Here is a 19,711-nt window from a genome sequence, read left to right on the forward strand (position 1 = left end):
AGGAAAGAGTGAAAATAAAATCTTTCCTTACAAGTTGTCCTTACAAGTGGTAATGGTAAAATATTCACAGTAATTGTATGTGTGACTATAGAAGTTTTTAAATGAAAAAATAAACTAACTTTCTTTCAATCAATGTAAACCTCATCCTGTTTCTGTGGGGCATTGTGGTTACTGAAACAAGGAAACATGAGCTTTGTTCAGCTCAGAGTGACCTGGCTCTGAAATCTGTGAACCAGCTGGCAACTTGCCATTCTTAATTGGCTTGGATCAGAGCAGTGCAGTTGGAATCAGCACTTCAAGCATAGAAATGGCTGTTTTCAAGTAACACTGATGCCCATTAAAAACAACCTGACCATTTGAAACCAAATAGGTTTGTCTTGGAATCCGTATTCATGTGAGTTTTATTCAAGTATTGACAGAATTTTGATTTTATGGCCATAAAATTATTTTCTGGTGTGTGTAGATACTGGTTGGTTTTATGTTGTATTGAGATAAATTTTAGGCTTGGCTATGAATTGTCTGCCTTTGGAGGTAATTCAGGTTTATTCCCTACTCAAGGAAACCCCAGCTAGAAAATTTAAGAGAACAAGTGATTGTACAGCTCATTGAATAAAAAGTAGTTAGAGCAGAGTATAGTGGGAGTTAGTGGAAGGGCATGAGCCTCTATTTATATCCCAGTGTATGTGTTTTAATGGCTCTGAGCTTTTTTTTTTAAAGCCATATTTACAACAGCCTATGAGACTTCTACCATAGTAGATGATTACCTTGACTGCATGTACATGGTCTGCAGTTGAATTTTTTTCTCCCGTCTTATGTGCAGGTTATCAGATTGCTGTTGCTATATCCTCTGTACTTTGAATATTAGCCAATGATAGCAGAGTATTGTAGCATTAATATTTAGTCAAACTAAGTTATTTTAAAAGAAAAATTGTTAGACTCTAAGCATTAATTCATGTGTCCTTTTCTCTGTACGTTTAATAGCGTCGTCTTGGAGATGCTGCGAAGAAAGCCATTGGCAAATTGACAACCAGGACAGTAAAGAAGGGCGATAAGGTATAGTAAAAAGAATTCAGCAAAGTATACTTGAATCTCATGGTTTATTTTGGTAGTAAAAACAATTAATTTATCTGATTTGTTTTTCTTTCTCTCATCTTTGATGCTGATTTATTTTCTGGGGAGTTAATCTTTTGGTGCAGTATTTCAGTGTGACATCTAGAGCTTTTCTGTATACTGTAGCCTTTGCTCCCCCAAAGGAGAATTTCTCTTGCATAGGGACTAGTTGAGCTCCATCTGGTAACTGTGATTGTGAGTGCTGTTCTGTGCTAGCTGGCTGAGTATTTCTGCAGGCAGGAGTGCAGAAGTCTTTGTATTGAGCCATCATGACATTTCATTTACTATGCTTCTAATAACTCTGTATAAATTGTCAGTACTAGAGAAAGGCAAGGTTAGGGTTAGTTATGTGGAACACTGTAAACTTGGAATGTTGCACATATATGTTGTGCAAAATAAAAATAGAGGGGTTATAGAGGAAGAGTTCTTGTGAGAATTCACTTTTATAAATTAGTCTCTTGGGTTAGGGGAGAGCTATTTCACTTGAGTTGAAATACCTGAGTCTGAAGTCTTCTGCTGTGGGGAACTATGTTTGGCTATCATAGAATAATTGATGATGAAGTATGAATTAAAAAGTTATAAGTACTCAACAGTTCTTTATCAGTGCTGTTACATTTATTTATAGCCTTGCTCACTTTCCCTTTTCAAAATGCACAGACCTGATTATAATTAAATGGTCTGATTACGATTTTTCTTTTTAAAAGAAAAACGTTTCCCTTTGGTTCTTCCACTGACTCCCTCTCTTAGTCTTTCCTACCAACAAAACAGAAATAGGAGAAGAATTTGCTTCTCTGAAGAGAAATATGCGGAAAAATGCTTTTCTCAAGCCTTTGCTTTTTTTGTTTCTAGGCAATTTGGTTACAAGAATCTTCTGCAGTAGATCTTTGCTGATGTGTGTATATATATTTAGAACTTAATAATACTACAAGGGAAGATGCTGCCTTCCTGACAACATAGATTCAAGATTAAGTGATATGGAGGTTGCAGAACAGGCAGCAGGGGACATGTATGTAGTTGAAAGGAATACAGGAATAAATCTGCCATTCATCAGTGCAGCCCATCAGGGTTCTCTGCATGAAATATTGACTGCCTGTTTCCAACAGTGGAGTTGTTAATTTTGTCTTGCTGTGGTTTCTGATGTCCTTGTCTCAGTACTTTGCTAGTGTTGAAAAGAATTGTATGATTATGGAATAAAGCACAGCCTGTGTGTCTGTGTAGTCCACATATTTTAGTGTATACCACCAATGCCCTTGTTTTATCTACATTAAATCTGCTTTTCTCCAAAGGGAAACTTAAAATATGTGAAGTTATTTTTATCCGTATAGAAACAGTAATAAGACTGTAACCTTTATATCAAAATACAGCTCGCAAGTGATCCTGAGCTGCATGTCTGTATAGGAATGACCTCAGTAATTCTTGGGTCTGAGGAGTAGGAAACACTGGTCTTTCTGAAGTATGAAATAAAACAGTTTTTTAGCTCTGATTATAGGAAGAGATGAACCAATTCTGCTTTAATATTATATAAAATATATTTTATGCAATAATGATGTAGACTAGATCATAACTGAAATAAAGTCCTGTGGAAATACCTTTTGAGTCCATATCAAAAGTACTATTTGTACAAATGAATTATAATTGTCTTATTCTAGTTTAAATTTAAGATGTACAGAAATACGCATTTTAAATGAAATGGTGACTTTGATATGCATGTAAAGTGTGTGTTGTTTCTTTGTTAAGGCATGCTTGAATTTATTTAATAACCTTTTCACCCTTTTCTGCCTCTTCCTGTTCATAGCCACTTTACATATTTTATCCTCACTACCACGGTAGAATTCCTGATTACTAATCATGTCTACTTTGCCTTTGATGTAGTCTTAACTCTTGACTTGAGTTTTCATGCTATTCATTTTAGGAAACGGACCCAGACTTTGATCATTGTGCTGTCTGTATCGAGTGTTACAAGCAGAACGATGTTGTCCGCATCCTGCCATGCAAGTAAGCTATCAATTTCTCTTCCCTTGTAAATGGATTTATTCCTGAGAAATGTTTATGCTGATTCTTGTTTACATCCCTTTGTTTCATTTTATCTAGCATGTGCTCTTCCCTGTTATATACCAACGTAGGTGTGCATAATATTTTACACATACCTAGTTTAGACATGTCCCTTGTCCTAGGAGCATGCAATCTAAATAAGGTTAATACAATACAATGAGGTGAGAGGGTGGGAGCTGGCAGAGTTATTGACAATGGAGACTATGCAAGAAGAGGTTCTGGAGGAATGGCAGGTGATTGGCCTATGGGAAGTAGGAAGTGATTTTTAAGGGAGGTGAAGACCATGAAAAAGGCACAAAATTGGGAGAGAATGAATGAGACAAAGAGCTTTAAGCACTGAAGATTGGGCGGATCCAGTACTGACGTTAATTATAGTAATCTAAAGTACAGATGCACAATTCTACACAGTGGATACTGCAACTTGGTATCCTGCTATGCCTGTGGGTCCCAACCGAAAATTATGCTGCCAGAATCTGTCAAAGGGTTAGATGAGAGACCTGTTGGATAGGGTGGGAAAGATTCTGCCCACCTAGGTAAGGGGGCCTGGCAGGGGTTGCAGAGCCCGCCTTGCACTCTGTGGCTCCAGTCCCATGAGGCTTACTGGGCTTGGCTCTCTGCTCCAGGTTTTGCAACATGGCGCACAGGGTCACAGCACTGCTTAGATTTGACCCAGCTGCCTCTCCGTCATGATGATGCAGGGCCAGACAGGTCAAATTTGAGTGGCTCAGTGACAACATGCACCAGATTACAATACCACTCTCACAAATTTGACCTGCCCTGGCCTCCACCAAACATGAGCAGTGCTGCAACCCAAGAGATCACAACTCCCAGAGCAGGGAGCTGAGCCCAGACAGCACTGTGGGACAGAAGCTGCAGGACCTGCTACTATGGTACTCATGGTGTACTTATTTAGTACTTATTATGTAAGTGTGTATATTATGTGGGTAAGAAATATTTAGTGAGCCAGATGTTTCTTTTACTAAAGGTATTTAGTGTTTGGGGTTTGGGGTATTTGGGTTGTGATAGGCTGTTCTGAGACCAAAAAGGTGAGAACCAGAGGTCTAAGCAATTCCAGCTTGGTCAAGTATTTCCCAGTTACTAGAAATGCTGCCATCCCCCATCTCCACCTTAGTGTTGACATCAAGGACTATGTAAGAAGATCATTTTTTTCAGTACAGTGTCTGGATGGCTATCCTGTACTGGCCCTTAAAGTGCAGCAACCAAACTCTATCCTTATGCTCTTGATTCAGTCTCTTCATTTCCCCTACATCCCAAAGATCTCGATTTAGAACTATGTGACATTATCTCTATAGCAGATTTTCAGTTTAACTGCTTTTTTGGGTGGTGAATATTTTTAGAAGAATTGTCTAATAATTTGTGGTAGCTTTGACGGTTACCAAGGATATCTTTTCCTTTCATTTTTACGACACATTTTTCTTTTCCCCTTTCCTCTTCCCTTCCCCCCCCCCCCCCAAAAAAAGAAATATGTATATTACTATGCATACATGCAGCCAAGATCCAACAATTTGGCCTGTGTTTGATATAGAAATAGCTATATGCATGATACACTAAAACAACTAAGTCAAAGTGTCGGAACCAGGCATCAGTCCCATGTTCCTGAGGGGCATATTGCAGCTCATTATCACTCTTCTAAATCCTCCCGCAAGCTGTCCTAGCTAGCTGGAAATTTTTTCTTCTAATGCATAAAGAATATTTGCTATTATAATATATTAAAGAAACCATCTCAAATTATAATTTGTATATAGTAAATTAAAATGCCTTTACCATGGATGTTTCTGTTAACCCCTTTGTTTACTGAGGCAGGAAGATTTTATAAATCAATTCACTTTTCCTGTATTCTTCATTTACTTGCTGTGTGTGTGCGCGTGCACGCGCGTGTCTTGGACAATGAAAATCAATGAAATGACTCCTTTTTAGGTTTTCAGTGCTGCAGTGCTTGGGTAACAAACACTGCAGAGACATGAAACTATTTCCATTGAAATGTAGTGGTTGAAAAAAGACCACTTGGAAGCATTTTTCTTAGTCTTTGATGTTGTAAAGGTTTGTTTTTACAAATTTTTTACCCAAATTTGAATTATACTTTTAAAATTCACTCATTATTATTTACTCTTATGCAAAAATATTCTGTCCTCAAAGGCCCTACAAACATTATTAGGAACAGCTGACAGATAGAAATTTCAGAGACTGTTTAATTCTCTAATTCCAGGGTGTAGTTCAAGAACATTCAATTGCACAATAGCAACACTAATTGTGGGTCCAGGTTAGAGAAGATTATCTAGACTCCAGACTCTCCCACTTCTTTCCCTCCTGTCATTAAAACTTTTATTTAGCTGTTCTTTGAGTTATTCATGTGCATCTTCACATGGATACCATTATCCTAGAAAGTTTGTGTTCTAACAATTTTCATGTGTAATTACCTTGATCTAAAGTCATCAAAGTTTTTGAGTACAAGTATTTCAGCTTTCTTTTATATCAGTTTGCAATAATTAGATTGTGGCTTAATACTGAGAGCCAAATGGTGTCAGATGATCTGTCCATGAAATGTTTTCTCTTATTTCACTGTAGAAGCAGGGATTTTATTTGAGGTGTGTGTTTCTGAGACTTGTTTCTAGCTAGTCTTGGAAACCAACAGACTTCAACACATGGAATGTAAAGGGCATCTGAAGTGAATAAGGAGTACACTTAATTCTGAGCAGAACTTGGTTTTATTTACTGGGTTTCAAAATATAGGGTCTGTAAATTTAAATAAGTGCTAATGTAGTAAAATGAATATCAACTAATTTAGACATAACACCTGACCTCTTAGATGGTGATAAATTGTCTATGAATTTCCTAAATCTGCTTTGGTCCCAGAGAGAAATAAAACATATCCACACTATTATTCACCTTAAGCAACTAACGAATCAATAATGTATTTCATCTTGCTGCAGAAGGGATACAATGAATGAAGTGAATGGCAGTTGTTTGATACTGTGCAGATTCAATTCCCAGAACTATTCCTGCTGACATTAACACTTAGAGCCATAAAGAAAAGTAAACTTGACTTAGTTGGAGGGACCAAAACAAAGTAACATAGATTGCTTTCCCTCAACTTTGCTTTGCATCTTGAACTAAATCCTTCCCAGCCTCCTTAGTCCTTCCCATTCCCAAACAATAAAGCAGGCATAGAGTATCATGCTCCAAAAGCCTGATAGAGCTGCTGCTGGCTCCATGCCAGAGCCTCCCAGATTGCTCTCCTATCATAAAGTATGTTTTTCTTCTTCTGGATCCCAGCCTAACTGTGTGTATCAAGGACTACAGTAGTAGGCAGAAGAAGGCAGATAAGCTACACTATCTTTTCACCAGTTTGGACTGCCTCTCTCAGGAGTCCCAAACTAGTTCTGCATCCCTGCCAGAAACCTACCTGCCCTTTCAGCAGAACACTACACACACATGCACACACTGAGTGAAACTCCCTCAAAATAGCTTCTAAAGTGTTAAAACGGCTACAGTTCAACATAAAATCCTAGTGCACAGACAGAAGTAAGTCAGTGGTTACCACATTGACCTCTGAAGTACTAAGAAAAAGATAACTCTAATGTTTACCAGATGGCAGAAGAAAAAATGAGCATGGAAAAATTTATTTCCGAGCTTCTAAGACAACATTCAACAATGGAGAGTAAAATATAATGTATTATGGACATTTGGTAGTGACTGTTTAATTAGAATAATATCAACTTCAAAAAAACATTAGTTTACCTCACCTACCATTGGTCCCCCTACAAATTTTTGTTGTCTTGCAACCCTAGCTTCTATTTTTAAACATTTTTCTTCCCTGGAGCTATGTGAAAACCTTAAATCCACACAAATGATACGATGAAACTGCTGTCAAATACACAAAGCAAGATGAAAGAATGTTTCACTACCCTTTTCAGCTACAGGAATATAGATTTCAGAGTAGCAGCCATGTTGGTCTGTATCCGCAAAAAGAAAAGGAGTACTTGTGGCACCTTAGAGACTAACAAATTTATTTGAGCATAAGTTTTCGTGAGCTACAGCTCACTTCATCGGATGCATTTCCACTGAACTCCTTTTCTTTCTGAGTAATATAGGTGTAATGATAGATTCAAAAATTAGACTGAATGTTTCTAATTTTTTGCCTGGGAATATTTTATATATAAATAGAGTATAAAATTGCCTGCTGATCAGCCAAACACAATTAGGATAACCACCAGTGGCGTATTAACGCCTAGGCCAACAAATTAGCAGGGGCATCAAATTTATAATAGCAGCCAGAGGCTGCTTCTCCTGGTGCCGGTTCGTGCCCTCCGGCCCTGCCCCAACTCCACCCCTTCCCCGCTCCCTCCCTGCCCCTATTGGTTCCTTTCCCCATCCCAGCCCCACCTCCTCTCCTGAGCGCGCCGCGTTCCCCCCCTTCCCACCTCCTTCGCGAAGCTGTTTCGCGCACAAGCACTGGCAGGGAGTGGGGAGAAGCAGGACCAGGTGGTGCGCTCAGGGGAGGAGGTGGAGTCGGAGAGGAGGTGAGCTGTGGGGGGGCAGCAATTATTTCTGGACCTAGGGGCAGCAAAATCATTATTCTGCCACTGATAACCACTTAATTGCAGGGAATCTGCAGTCAGACTGCATGACCATAATGGTCCCTTCTGGCCTTATCTTTAAATCTTGCTTATGCATCTCTCAGATCGCTTAAGCATCTTGATTGGCTCATATTTAATTTTTTCCTGGTGGAACATTGTTATAGTAAAAGATTGATCTCGTATTAATCAGCTACATGTAGTAACAAAAAAAATTAACTAACCTCTGAAAAAAGAGAGCATTATAATATTACTATGCCTTTGGCATACCATTCTCTATTAGGGTGCAGTTTTGCTTGTATTTTTCTCCTCATATCACTAATAAGATTGCACATACTTTACGTAGTAAGTTCAAAAATATGTATTAAATTACAAAAGCAGTGAACAGTATTCTTTAGATAATAGGCTTTTCTAGACTTGTTTGATATGAACAGGTAAGGAACTGGGTCTACTAATAAATACCTTTATAGGATCTTAATCTCTCCCTTTCCGCTCTTTCCTCCCTGCCACTCCACTTTCTAATTTTCATACCATATTTGTAGTCAGTAATGAAGCAATAAAAAATAGTACAGTCAATAAGCCAGACATGAAAAAATGTCTTGCAAGAGAATGATTAGAAAAATGGATAGAGCTGTATTTTGACCAAGAGACACCAAATGAAAGAGTTGGCCTCTGTCTATTAAGGAAGCTGTAATAATTGGACAGTGGGTTTCAATGACATGTGACACCAATGCAGTTTACTTCTTATAGCCCATTGTGAACGTAGCATTTCCTTGTCCTAGCTGCTAGAATTATGCTGTCCTGTTTAAAGTCCTGGTCTGACACTCTTATGCATTGGTTCAATGAAATCTGGTGTGGCCTGATACACAATATAAGCAAAGCCGTGTGCTCCGTAGCAAGTGGGACCTAAATTCTGTGGCAAGACTCTAGGTTTCTGGTGCACACTGGTGTTGAGTTTTGTGGTAGATTCAAGTAAATTCAGTAAAATTATCCTTTTTAATTAAATATGAAAATGACTAATATAAACAGCATAGTATTACTTGTGCATATTGTAGTTAAAGGCAATGTCTCTTACACAGCCAACTCTGTGCTCCAGAAGCTGAAATGTGTTCAATACTTGGAGCCTGTAAACATGGCTGAATTTTTGTGCTAAGAGGACATAGGATAGCCTCCATTTCTACCCAGCCTCCTTCAACACAGGGTGACATCATTTTTAGTCTTGTGAGCATTTATTTCAAATATTTCTATTGTGTTATCTTATTATATAAGTTTTTAAAACAAGTAATGAAACAAATGCTTCAAAAAGATGCTAACAAAAGTCAACCTCTTAAATAACTTCCACTCAGACTCCACTTCGCTTTTCCATCACAGCATTGAGACTAGGAAAAAGGAGGGAGACCTGAGTGGGGATGGGGTGATGAGGTGGTAGTGAGTTGTTGGTGTAATGAGTGGTGTGGAACGAAAGGAAGGAGAAGCTAAGGAGATGGTTTTAGAAACGAGGAGAGGGGAGTTGGGGGAAATCAGATCGGAAAATGAGAAAAGAAGGGAATAGAAAATGAGTCAGGAAGAGGGGAAGGAGGGAGATACCAGAGGCAGGGAAAGCTGGGGGGAGGGGGGAAGAGTGGACAGAGGGAGAGAGGGAACAGATACTGAGAAACAGAAGAGCAAAAAGAAGAAGGAAAGGAAGAACAAAAGCAACACAGCAAATTTTTAAAAAATACATTATTATAAGGCTGAATGCCAAATTGATGCAATAAAATACAGTACATACACGTTTTGAGACAGTTTCTTAATTTTCCTTTGCGCTGGGTGCAGGAAAGGAAAGGGTGACAAAGATGACTAGCCATATCTGTGCCTGCCTTATTCTGGTGCTACTGTAAATTGAGATGGCTTGTACCAACCATCTATGGACTGTTATGCTGGAGCAACATTGTTGGGAGTATAATGCATTCCATCCAAGTTCCCTTGACTAGGGAATAGTAGGGAACCATTACACCAGCCAAAGAATCTCCCTATCATGGGGCTATTTTGTGGGGGATGTTTAGGCTTTCTGGAATGGAATAAAGGGTATGTCTATACAGCCTGTGGCAGCAAGCCTCCCAACCCAGGTCAACAGTACAGTTCTTTGAAGTTGCAGCTCAGCCTTGGAGCATAGGGCTTCGGAGCCTGAACTCCAACCCTAACCGCAACTTCAAATGCTGTCTATATAGCTATTTTTAGAGCACTAACCTGAGCCCCACTAGCCTGAATCTGTCAACCGAGGCTTTGAGGCTTGCTGCCTGAGCTGTGTAGACACCCAAAGAGGTCACGTTGTACAGCAGAATCCGGTCACTGTTTACATACCCACATGCAGAGGCTGATTGGCTCAGGCATTCTAAGGAAAAAAAACTAAAAGTCACTTGCTGGAAATTCTGTCAGCATGAGGGCGTCCTTTGCTGGCACAGAGCTGACTTTTGTGCCTCCTTTCCTGCAACACCCTGCGTAGGAGGAGGAATGGGGCTGGAGCACACTGCACCGTTATCCTCTGCGGGTATAAGGTTTTTAGAAGATCATAGTAAGCTAATGGAGCTGCTCTAACTCACCTCAGAACTACTCAGGTTTGTCCCTTTGGAATGCTCCATATTGGACTAAATCACATGTATTTTAGGGGAGGAAAAGGGCTCTGGTGTGGGATACAAGGACTTCCTCTTTCAAGTTCAACTTTATAAATTACTCATACTTGTGCATTGTCTTATGAGTTTGTATCTGCTGTTCAACCCCTGGAAATACAGAAAAGCTGGACAGATCAAGAGCCCCCATATCAATGCCAGCAGGATACTTAGGGGAGGGAGAAATAGCAGGCAAAAATATGTTGATTAAAATTAAAACTTTTTATGGGGGATTGTAAATTTTGGAAAACGTTTATAAGGTTTCTCAGAGTTCAAGAGGTTTAAAAACCAATAGCAAAGAATGAAAATATCAGAAAAATAGTTAGGTTTTAAATGCACAGAAACACCTTATCAAACTGTTAATATCTCTTTAAAATAATCTCATATTATTTACTAGGTACACACTGGAATCCATATCATTCAGTGCCTGATTCGATCTGAGTGGTTTTATAGCACTGATTATCTGATAAGAGCATATTAAAGCTGTTTTCATACTTATGCGGAGTCTTGATGTCTGCTGTTTCACAAAATATTAGATTGTTGTAAATGCATGTCCCACTCTAAAATCCAGACTATGGCGTTTTAAAAAGAAATATAAGTGACTAAAAGCATTAAAATGTGTAACACAACACAGTAACGTAATTATATGTACCATGGGATTGCAAGCTCACTTCTACCTCAAAGGACAGCTGAATAATCTTTTCTGTGCTCTCATGATTGATAAAAATAAAAAGTTAATAACTATTGACAGCAGAAATAAGAAAAGGGGGGGGGTACTTTGTATAGTTGCTCAGGAATGATGAGCAGAATACCTATCCCATTTTTCACACTTTTATGTTTGTCCCACATTCATCGCCTTAATAAAGATTGTAGAGTGAAGTAAGGACATCAGCAGGCTGGTTAGTGGAGATTCTTACATTTTCTTGATTAAACGATCTGGCATATTCAGCAGTGCATTTGTAGCTTGGTTAATACAGTGTGTCGTGCCATGCCATGCCAAGCCAAGCCCAACCAGCCCATGAATGCAGGAGAGTATAGTTCTGATGTCAAAAGTGACTGTAAAAATATGATCATAGAAGGTAAGGGTTGGAAGAGACCTCAGGAGGTCATCTAGTCCAACCGCCTGTTCAAAGCAGGACCAACACCAACTAAATCATCCCAGCCAGGGCTTTGTCAAGCCGGGCCTTAAAAACCTCGAAGGATGGAGATTCCACCACCTCCCTAGGTAACCCATTCCAGTGCTTCATCACCCTCCTAGTGAAATAATGTTTCCTAATATCCAACCTAGACCTCGCCCACTGCAACTTGAGATCATTACTCTTTGTTCTGCCATCTACCATCACTGAGAACAGCCAAGCTTCATCCTCTTTGGAACGCCCCTTCAGGTAGTTGAAGGCTGCTATCAAATCCCCACTCACTCTTCTCTTCTGCAGACTAAACAAGCCCAGTTCCCTCAGCCTCTCCTCGTAAGTCATGTGCCCCAGCCCACTGATCATTTTCGTTGCCCTCTGCTGGACTCTCTCCAATTTGTCCACATCCTTTCTGTAGTTTGGGGCCCAAAACTGGACACAATATTCCAGATGTGGCCTCACCAGTGCCAAATAGAGGGGAATAATCACTTACCTCGATCTGCTGGCAATGCTCCTACTAATGCAGCCCAATATGCCGTTAGCCTTCTTGGCAACAAGCTGACTCGTATCCAGCTTCTCATCCACAGTAATCCCCAGGTCCTTTTCTGCAGAACTGCTTCTTAACCAGTCGATCCCCAGCCTGTAGCAGTGCATGTGATTCTTCCATCCTAAGTGCACAGGACTCTGCACTTGTCCTTGTTGAACCTCATCAGATTTCTTTTGGCCCAATCCTCCAATTTGTCTAGGTCACTCTGGACCCTATCCCTACCCTCCAGCCTATCTACCTCTGCCCCCAAGCTTAGAGGAGTTCCATATTTCTCTTCATGTTTAAATGGCTTCCAATCCAGTGGTGCATAAAATTATGTTTTGCTTTAGCAATTTATTGCTTTTCATCTCTTTTTTAAATTTATTTTTAAAACTCTAATCTGGCTTTTAGAATGAAACACGTTCACAATAATCTAATATTTTGGAAAATTGCAGATATTGGATGTACTCCTATCGCCAATAAAGTTTTTTGTTTTGTTTTTTTCCTAACTGCCACCTGTGCAAACTTAACCTTGGTTATTAATGTCAAGCTGAAATCTTTCCTTGTGCATCATCACTTATGGATCTAAAGGTAGAGGAGGCCTGGGATTATTTTAAATCAAAGCTGCAGAAGCTATCGGAAGCTTGTATCCCAAGAAAGGGGAAAAAATTCATAGGAAGGAGTTGTAGACCAAGCTGGATGAGAAAGCATCTTAGAGAGGTGATTAAGAAGAAGCAGAAAGCATACAGGAAGTGGAAGATGGGAGGGATCAGCAAGGAAAGCTACCTAATTGAGGTCAGAGCATGTAGAGATAAAGTGAGACAGGCTAATAGTCGAGTAGAGTTGGACCTTGCAAAGGGAATTAAAACCAATAGTAAAAGGTTCTATAGCCATATAAATAAGAAGAAAACTAAGAAAGAAGAAGTGGGGACGCTTAACACTGAGGATGGAGTGGAGGTTAAAGATAATCTAGGTATGGCCCAATATCTAAACAAATACTTTGCCTCAGTCTTTAATAAGGCTAAAGAGGATCATAGGGATAATGGTAGCATGACAAATGGGAATGAGGATATAGAGGTAGATATTACCATATCTGAGGTAGAAGCGAAACTGAAACAGCTTAATGGGACTAAATCGGGGGGCCCAGATAATCTTCATCCAAGAATATTAAAGGAATTGGCACCTGAAATTGCAAGCCCATTAGCAAGAATTTTTAATGAATCTGTAAACTCAGGAGTAGTACCGAATGATTGGAGAATTGCTAATATAGTTCCTATTTTTAAGAAAGGAAAAAAAGTGATCCGGGTAACTACAGGCCAGTTAGTTTGACATCTGTAGTATGCAAGGTCCTGGAAAAAATTTTGAAGGAGAAATTAGTTAAGGACATTGAAGTCAATGGTAGATGGGACAAAATACAACATGGTTTAACAAAAGGTAGATCGTGCCAAACCAACCTAATCTCCTTTTTTGAAAAAGTAACAGATTTTTTAGATAAAGGAAATGCAGTGGATCTAATTTACCTAGATTTCAGTAAGGCATTTGATACCGTGCCACATGGGGAATTATTAGTTAAATTGGAGAAGATGGGGATCAATATGAACATCAAAAGGTGGATAAGGAATTGGCTAAAGGGGAGACTACAACGGGTCCTACTGAAAGGCGAACTGTCAGGTTGGAGGGAGGTTACCAGTGGAGTTCCTCAGGGATCGGTTTTGGGACCAATCTTATTTAATCTTTTTATTACTGACCTTGGCACAAAAAGTGGGAGTGTGCTAATAAAGTTTGCAGATGATACAAAGCTGGGAGGTATTGCCAATTCGGAGAAGGATCGGGATATTATACAGGAGGATCTGGATGACCTTGTAAACTGGAGTAATAGTAATAGGATGAAATTTAATAGTGAGGAAGTGTAAGGTTATGCATTTAGGGATTAATAACAAGAATTTTAGTTATAAGTTGGGGACACATCAATTAGAAGTAACGGAAGAGGAGAAGGACCTTGGAGTATTGGTTGATCATAGGATGACTATGAGCTGCCAATGTGATATGGCTGTGAAAAAAGCGAATGCGGTTTTGGGATGCATCAGGAGAGGCATTTCCAGGAGGGATAAGGAGGTTTTAGTACCGTTATACAAGGCACTGGTGAGACCTCACCTAAAATACTTTGTGCAGTTCTGGTCTCCCATATTTAAAAAGGATGAATTCAAACTGGAGCAGGTACAGAGAAGGGCTACTAGGATGATCCGAGGAATGGAAAACTTGTCTTATGAAAGGAGACTTAAGGAGCTTGGCTTGTTTAGCCTAACTAAAAGAAGGTTGAGGGGAGATATGATTGTGCTCTATAAATATATCAGAGGGATAAATACAGGAGAGGGAGAGGAATTATTTAAGCTCAGCACCAATGTGGACACAAGAACAAATGGGTATAGACTGGCCACCAGGAAGTTTAGACTTGAAATCAGACGAAGGTTTTTAACCATCAGAGAAGTGAAGTTTTGGAATAGCCTTCCAAGGGAAGCAGTGGGGGCAAAAGCTCTATCTGGTTTTAAGATTCTACTTGATAAGTTTATGGAGGAGATGGTATGATGGGATAATGGGATTTTGGTAAGTAATTGATCTTTAAATATTCAGGGTAAATAGGCCTAATCCCCTGAGATGGGATATTAGATGGATGGGATCTGAGTTACCCAGGAAAGAATTTTCTGTAGTATCTGGCTGGTGAATCTTGCCCATATGCTCAGGGTTTAGCTGATTGCCATATTTGGGGTCGGGAAGGAATTTTCCTCCAGGGCAGATTGGAGAGGCCCTGGAGGTTTTTCGCCTTCCTCTGTAGCATGGGGCATGGGTGACTTGAGGGAGGCTTCTCTGCTCCTTGAAGTCTTTAAACCATGATTTAAGGACTTCAATAGCTCAGACATGGGTGAGGTTTTTCATGGGAGTGGGTGGGTGAGATTCTGTGGCCTGCGCTGTGCAGGAGGTCAGATTAGATGATCAGAATGGTCCCTTCTGATCTTAGTATCTATGAATCTATGAATCACCAGTGGTAAAGGTTCTGCAGACCAGATTAGACTTAGTTATACCTGTACATCCCTACTCACCTTAGTTGGTTTGAACAAGCACTACTGATTAGAACATTATTATATTGATGCACTTGAGTACTGCCACCAGCTTACTACCTGTGGACATAAAATTATTATTGTACACGCACTACATTTTTCCGTTTTTACTAACAAACCTTTTCAGGAGTTTTTCTCCAGGAAGTTTACCTGGAGACTTAGTAGCTTCCTGGTGACGTGCCTCCTCTGTTCTGCTTTTAATGTCTCGTGTGGTAGAGAAGGAAGAATGAGCAATATTACTATGATTTCAGAACTCGGGGACACATGCTATGCTCAGCATCTTAGGGGGCACAGAATAGAAGGCACAACCTGGGAAGGGAAGGCAGAAGTAAAAGCAGCTTTACAGCGACTTTGTGCCTCCCTGATTCTGAGCTGCTCTGATGGCCAGCTATGGGTTGCTCTGTAGCCTGGAATAGATGATGCACTTTACATTCTCTCAGGTATGTCAGAAAAAAGCTGTTTCTCAGTTAGCTATGCCCACATAGCCACACAGCCTACACCAAGAGGAGTTTTTCTTCTCATGTAGGACCATCACCTCCCTGAACAACGTTAGCAACATCAGTGGAGACTCTCTTCCGTCAGTATAGCTGCATCTACATTGGAGATTTTGTTGGCATAATTGTTGATCAGGGGTGTGGGGTTTTTTTCATCCCTGACTGACATACTTATGCCAATACAACTTTTCAGTGTAGACTAAGTATATTAGTGCATGGCTGTATTGTATTAAGGTAGAGAATCTACTGATACCATTTCCTTCCCCATCTACTCATTGTCAAAAGTGTTCTACAGGTAAAGTGACAGGTCAAGAAAGGCAAATCATCTTCCTTTGCCTCAGCTTGGTGGTGTTATCCTTGTACAGTCCTTTCCTGTTCTTAAGTTTATATCAAAATCAATGTTAATTACCTCTATATTAATCAATCTGTCTGAAAGCATGTCTTTGCAAGCCACATGGATGGCGATACAAACCTCTTGTCTAATGCAAATTAACATGCTGTGCAAGTAGAAGCCCATTTTGCTTTCTCATCTTTAGAAGATTTGTTTTTACTATATAAGATGTTTAACCTGTTTTTCCAGTTCTCAAAAGGCATGTAAGATAGGGTAAAGCTTCTAAGTGTTTCTCCTCCCTTTGACATATTTGTCTCCTCCCTTTGTCAATTATAAAAGGCGGCAAATAATTAATCCACAATAGGTTTGGTTTGCTTTTAATTGTAATATGGCAATTGATTTTTAGTTCAAATTTGACTTCTAATGGGACTGTGCTCTTGCCACTTGATTGAGAATAAGTGCTCGGTGGAGCTTAGTGACATGGGAGGAGGAGGAGGAAAGCAGCAACTTGTGTGCTTCAGAGAAGCTCTGCTGCTGCTCAGGGCTGTATTTCAGAGACCTGGCTGTATTTAGGGAAGTCTCTCCCCTATCCCAAGAATCCAGCATGGAGAAGCCACAAAGTGTCCCAGCAGCTACAACTGGATGGAGAGGGAGACAGCCATTTAGTTCAACCAGGAAAGGGAAGATACTGATGCTGCTGCAAGTTGTCACCTTCTGAACCTGCCAGAGAAGGCTCTCTCTCAAGGTGTCAGTGTTAGCAGGTTGGCCAGTGCCCTCACAAGACAGTTTAAACTGATGGAAAGTAGAGAGGTGGCAGCTATCCCTGTTGATGACAAGCACAGAAGCACTAAAAAGACTAGCCCTCTGCTAGGGAGAGGCAGCAGCAAAATCACCAAAGTTGATTACAGCAGTGTTATGTCAAGGTAGAGGAGATGGACACGCTCTTCCCAACTTCCACCATTATTAGTTATTCTCAGTTGTAATGTTTCTGACTTTATTTTGGCTACTTAATAACCAAGCTAGCATATTTGAACAATTTTAATGGGGTAGGTCCCTATTTGAGATAGAACCAATGCCTAAATACTGTTGCAATAGGTACTTTATAAATTGTTATACATATTCCATTTTAAAATGTTTAAAAATAAGGATTATCATCCAACACATACAGGATCTTAACTAGAACCATGTACTAAAAGAAAACGTACATGTGAATATTACCCTTCAGTTTGTACTGTAGTTACATCCAGAAGAACTGAACTTAATATGCAGAAAATAATCCTGCAATGATCCAATTGTGGGATTAGGATCTTCATTTGTATATCTGATATTTAGCAACATGATATATGATCAGTAACAAAAAAAAATATAAATATTGCAAAAATCTGAAGTATACTTAGAAGACATCACAGGTTATTTATTGCTACAGGTAATAGCAATAGGTGTGCGCAAAGTTACTGGCGCTGTCATTTGCTGGATTGTTTACGTATTCAGTATGTCACAGTTTTATACCCATTAAAGACAAGGTTGTGAATCTATGTAGATTCTGTAGTTCACGTTATAAACTGATCCTGTTATTGGGGCTTCAGGAGGTGCCAAGGGTCTGCCTGTGCAGAACCAGGGCTTTAAATCCTATTTTTCCTAAGTGAATCATGATTAACTGATGGCAAAGGAAAGCAGAACTTTAGATTTCCTTGATCCAGACAGCACAGAACACTAACAGAGATGGATTCTGCAGTTAGGTCCATGATGATCTTTTCTTTGTCTCTTTTAGTTTGCAAGCTTCTAAATTGTTGTCATTGAAAGTTTCATTTCTGAAATCTCATCTGAGTGTGAGACTGTTCATGCTGTACGCCATGAAACTCTCTGTGCAAGTTTATAAATTGTGTGCATCCCTGTGTATTCTTTTCTAGGCATGTTTTTCACAAAGCCTGTGTGGATCCTTGGCTTAGCGAACACTGTACCTGTCCTATGTGTAAACTGAACATTTTGAAGGCTCTGGGAATTGTAGTAAGTTACATATTTGTGACCTTTATTACATAACTGATACGGCCAGTTCAAGTAACTTCTTCACACAACGTAGCTTATAATAAGAAATCAATCACAGCAGGCATGGTGGGTTGGCAAGAGCATATTGCTCAGCCATGTTGGAGCCCTTCTTCCTGTGGTTTGAATGTGGCCTCTGATCTCATTTCAGCCAGAGGACCTCAAGTGCATATAGAGAGGTTGAGTGCTCGGAGAATCAATTCTGCGAATACCAGCTGCTAGCTGATTCACAAAGAGACATTAGAGGATGGTCTCAGAGGAGATCTTTCTCCCATTTTCCTGCATGGATAGAAGTTCTGACTGCAGTGGTGATTCTCAGGCAGATTATGTTCCCCATATAAAAGGAAAGGAAAAGCTTCTGCCGTGTCTATAGTAGCTCTCAGGTCAAGCACAGCAAGAGAGAAATCAGGCCCACATGCCTAGTTATGTCAAACTGCACAAACTTTCTAGAAATAACAGCAGATAACATATTGTAGGTAAGCTACTTTTGTAATTAACATACCTGAGTTGATAAAGGAGGAAACAGTGTAATTTGACATGCCTTGTCTAATACCTCTCGCTATTGATGCAGAGTACAAAGAAATCAGTTTTTCGCCCCATGATAGTAAATTTCTTTACTGTTAAGAATATATTGTTGTTGTGTATCGGTTCTATGTCACCAACAAATTCAACTCCCTCTCCTGAATTATAATGATATTTTCTATACCTATGTACAAAAGGGTTTAGCCTTTTTAAACAAAATGTTTGTAACTTATTACTGGAAAGTGTAGGACCAACTTTCAATCATAGATGGTGATGTTGAAGCCTTGTTGGTCCCAGGATATTAGAGAGACAAGGTGGGTGAGGTAAAAGTCATAAGCTTTTGAGCTACACACAGTGACCTGAAGAGTTCAAAAATCTCTTTTCACCTACAGAAGTTGGTTAAATAAAATATATTACCTCACCCGCCTTGTCTTTCTATGATAGTTAGGCTTTTGTACATCATTCGGTGTCTTCTTTATTTAAAAAAAAAAAAATTAAGCAAGGGAGACTTGCAGGCTGCCTGTGTATAGGCTAATTAACATTTTAATATGGAAATAATGTTTTTCCAGCCAAGTGTGCCATGTACAGATAATGTAGCCTTTGATATGGAAAGGCTCACCAGAGGCCAGCCAGCCAATAGACGATCAGGACTTAGTGACTTTGCTAATGACAACTCGCTCAGCCTGGAGCCCCTACGCACTTCTGGGATGTCGCAGCTTCCACAGGACGGGGAAATAACTCCGAGGACAGGGGAGATCAACATTGCCGTAACAAGTAAGCATTATTTGGTTTTTATTAGTGTTTCATGGTTTCCCTGTTGTGTGGTGTCTGTTTTGCTGTGGTTCTGCACAGCAGGACAGCAGTGAAAACTTTCCCTATAGAGACAAAGGTGACCTCTCTCAATGCAAGAAACATACAGTTTTATTGAAATGATAACTTCAGGGACTGTTGCAAACACTTTCATTATTAATGGTAAATTCATTTAAAACTGCATACAATTATCAGGTGAACTTCAAGAAAAAAATTAATTTGGTAACCAATGTGGGAAGCCAAAAAGGCATCTACTATTTTTACACAGCAAAAATATGCTGCAAGACTATTACTTAACTGGTTAGTAGTTACTAAATTGGTTATAGGTATTATC

General features: G+C 39.6%; 1 protein-coding gene across 5 annotated transcripts in view; it reads left to right on the plus strand.

Annotated features, from left to right (window-relative positions):
• RNF130 (ring finger protein 130) overlaps positions 1-19,711 on the plus strand; it is a 93,890-nt gene that overhangs the window by 55,455 nt on the left and 18,724 nt on the right. For all 5 annotated transcript variants that reach the window (XM_038414108.2, XM_043520504.1, XM_043520503.1 and 2 more), the window contains exons 4-7: positions 982-1,053; positions 3,023-3,105; positions 17,913-18,009; positions 19,137-19,341. In XM_038414108.2, coding sequence (XP_038270036.1) covers positions 982-1,053; positions 3,023-3,105; positions 17,913-18,009; positions 19,137-19,341 — 457 coding nt within the window. The remainder of the gene's footprint in view (positions 1-981; positions 1,054-3,022; positions 3,106-17,912; positions 18,010-19,136; positions 19,342-19,711) is intronic.

Source organism: Dermochelys coriacea, chromosome 8 (genome assembly GCF_009764565.3).
Source record: "Dermochelys coriacea isolate rDerCor1 chromosome 8, rDerCor1.pri.v4, whole genome shotgun sequence".
Taxonomy (NCBI): Eukaryota; Metazoa; Chordata; order Testudines; family Dermochelyidae; genus Dermochelys; species Dermochelys coriacea.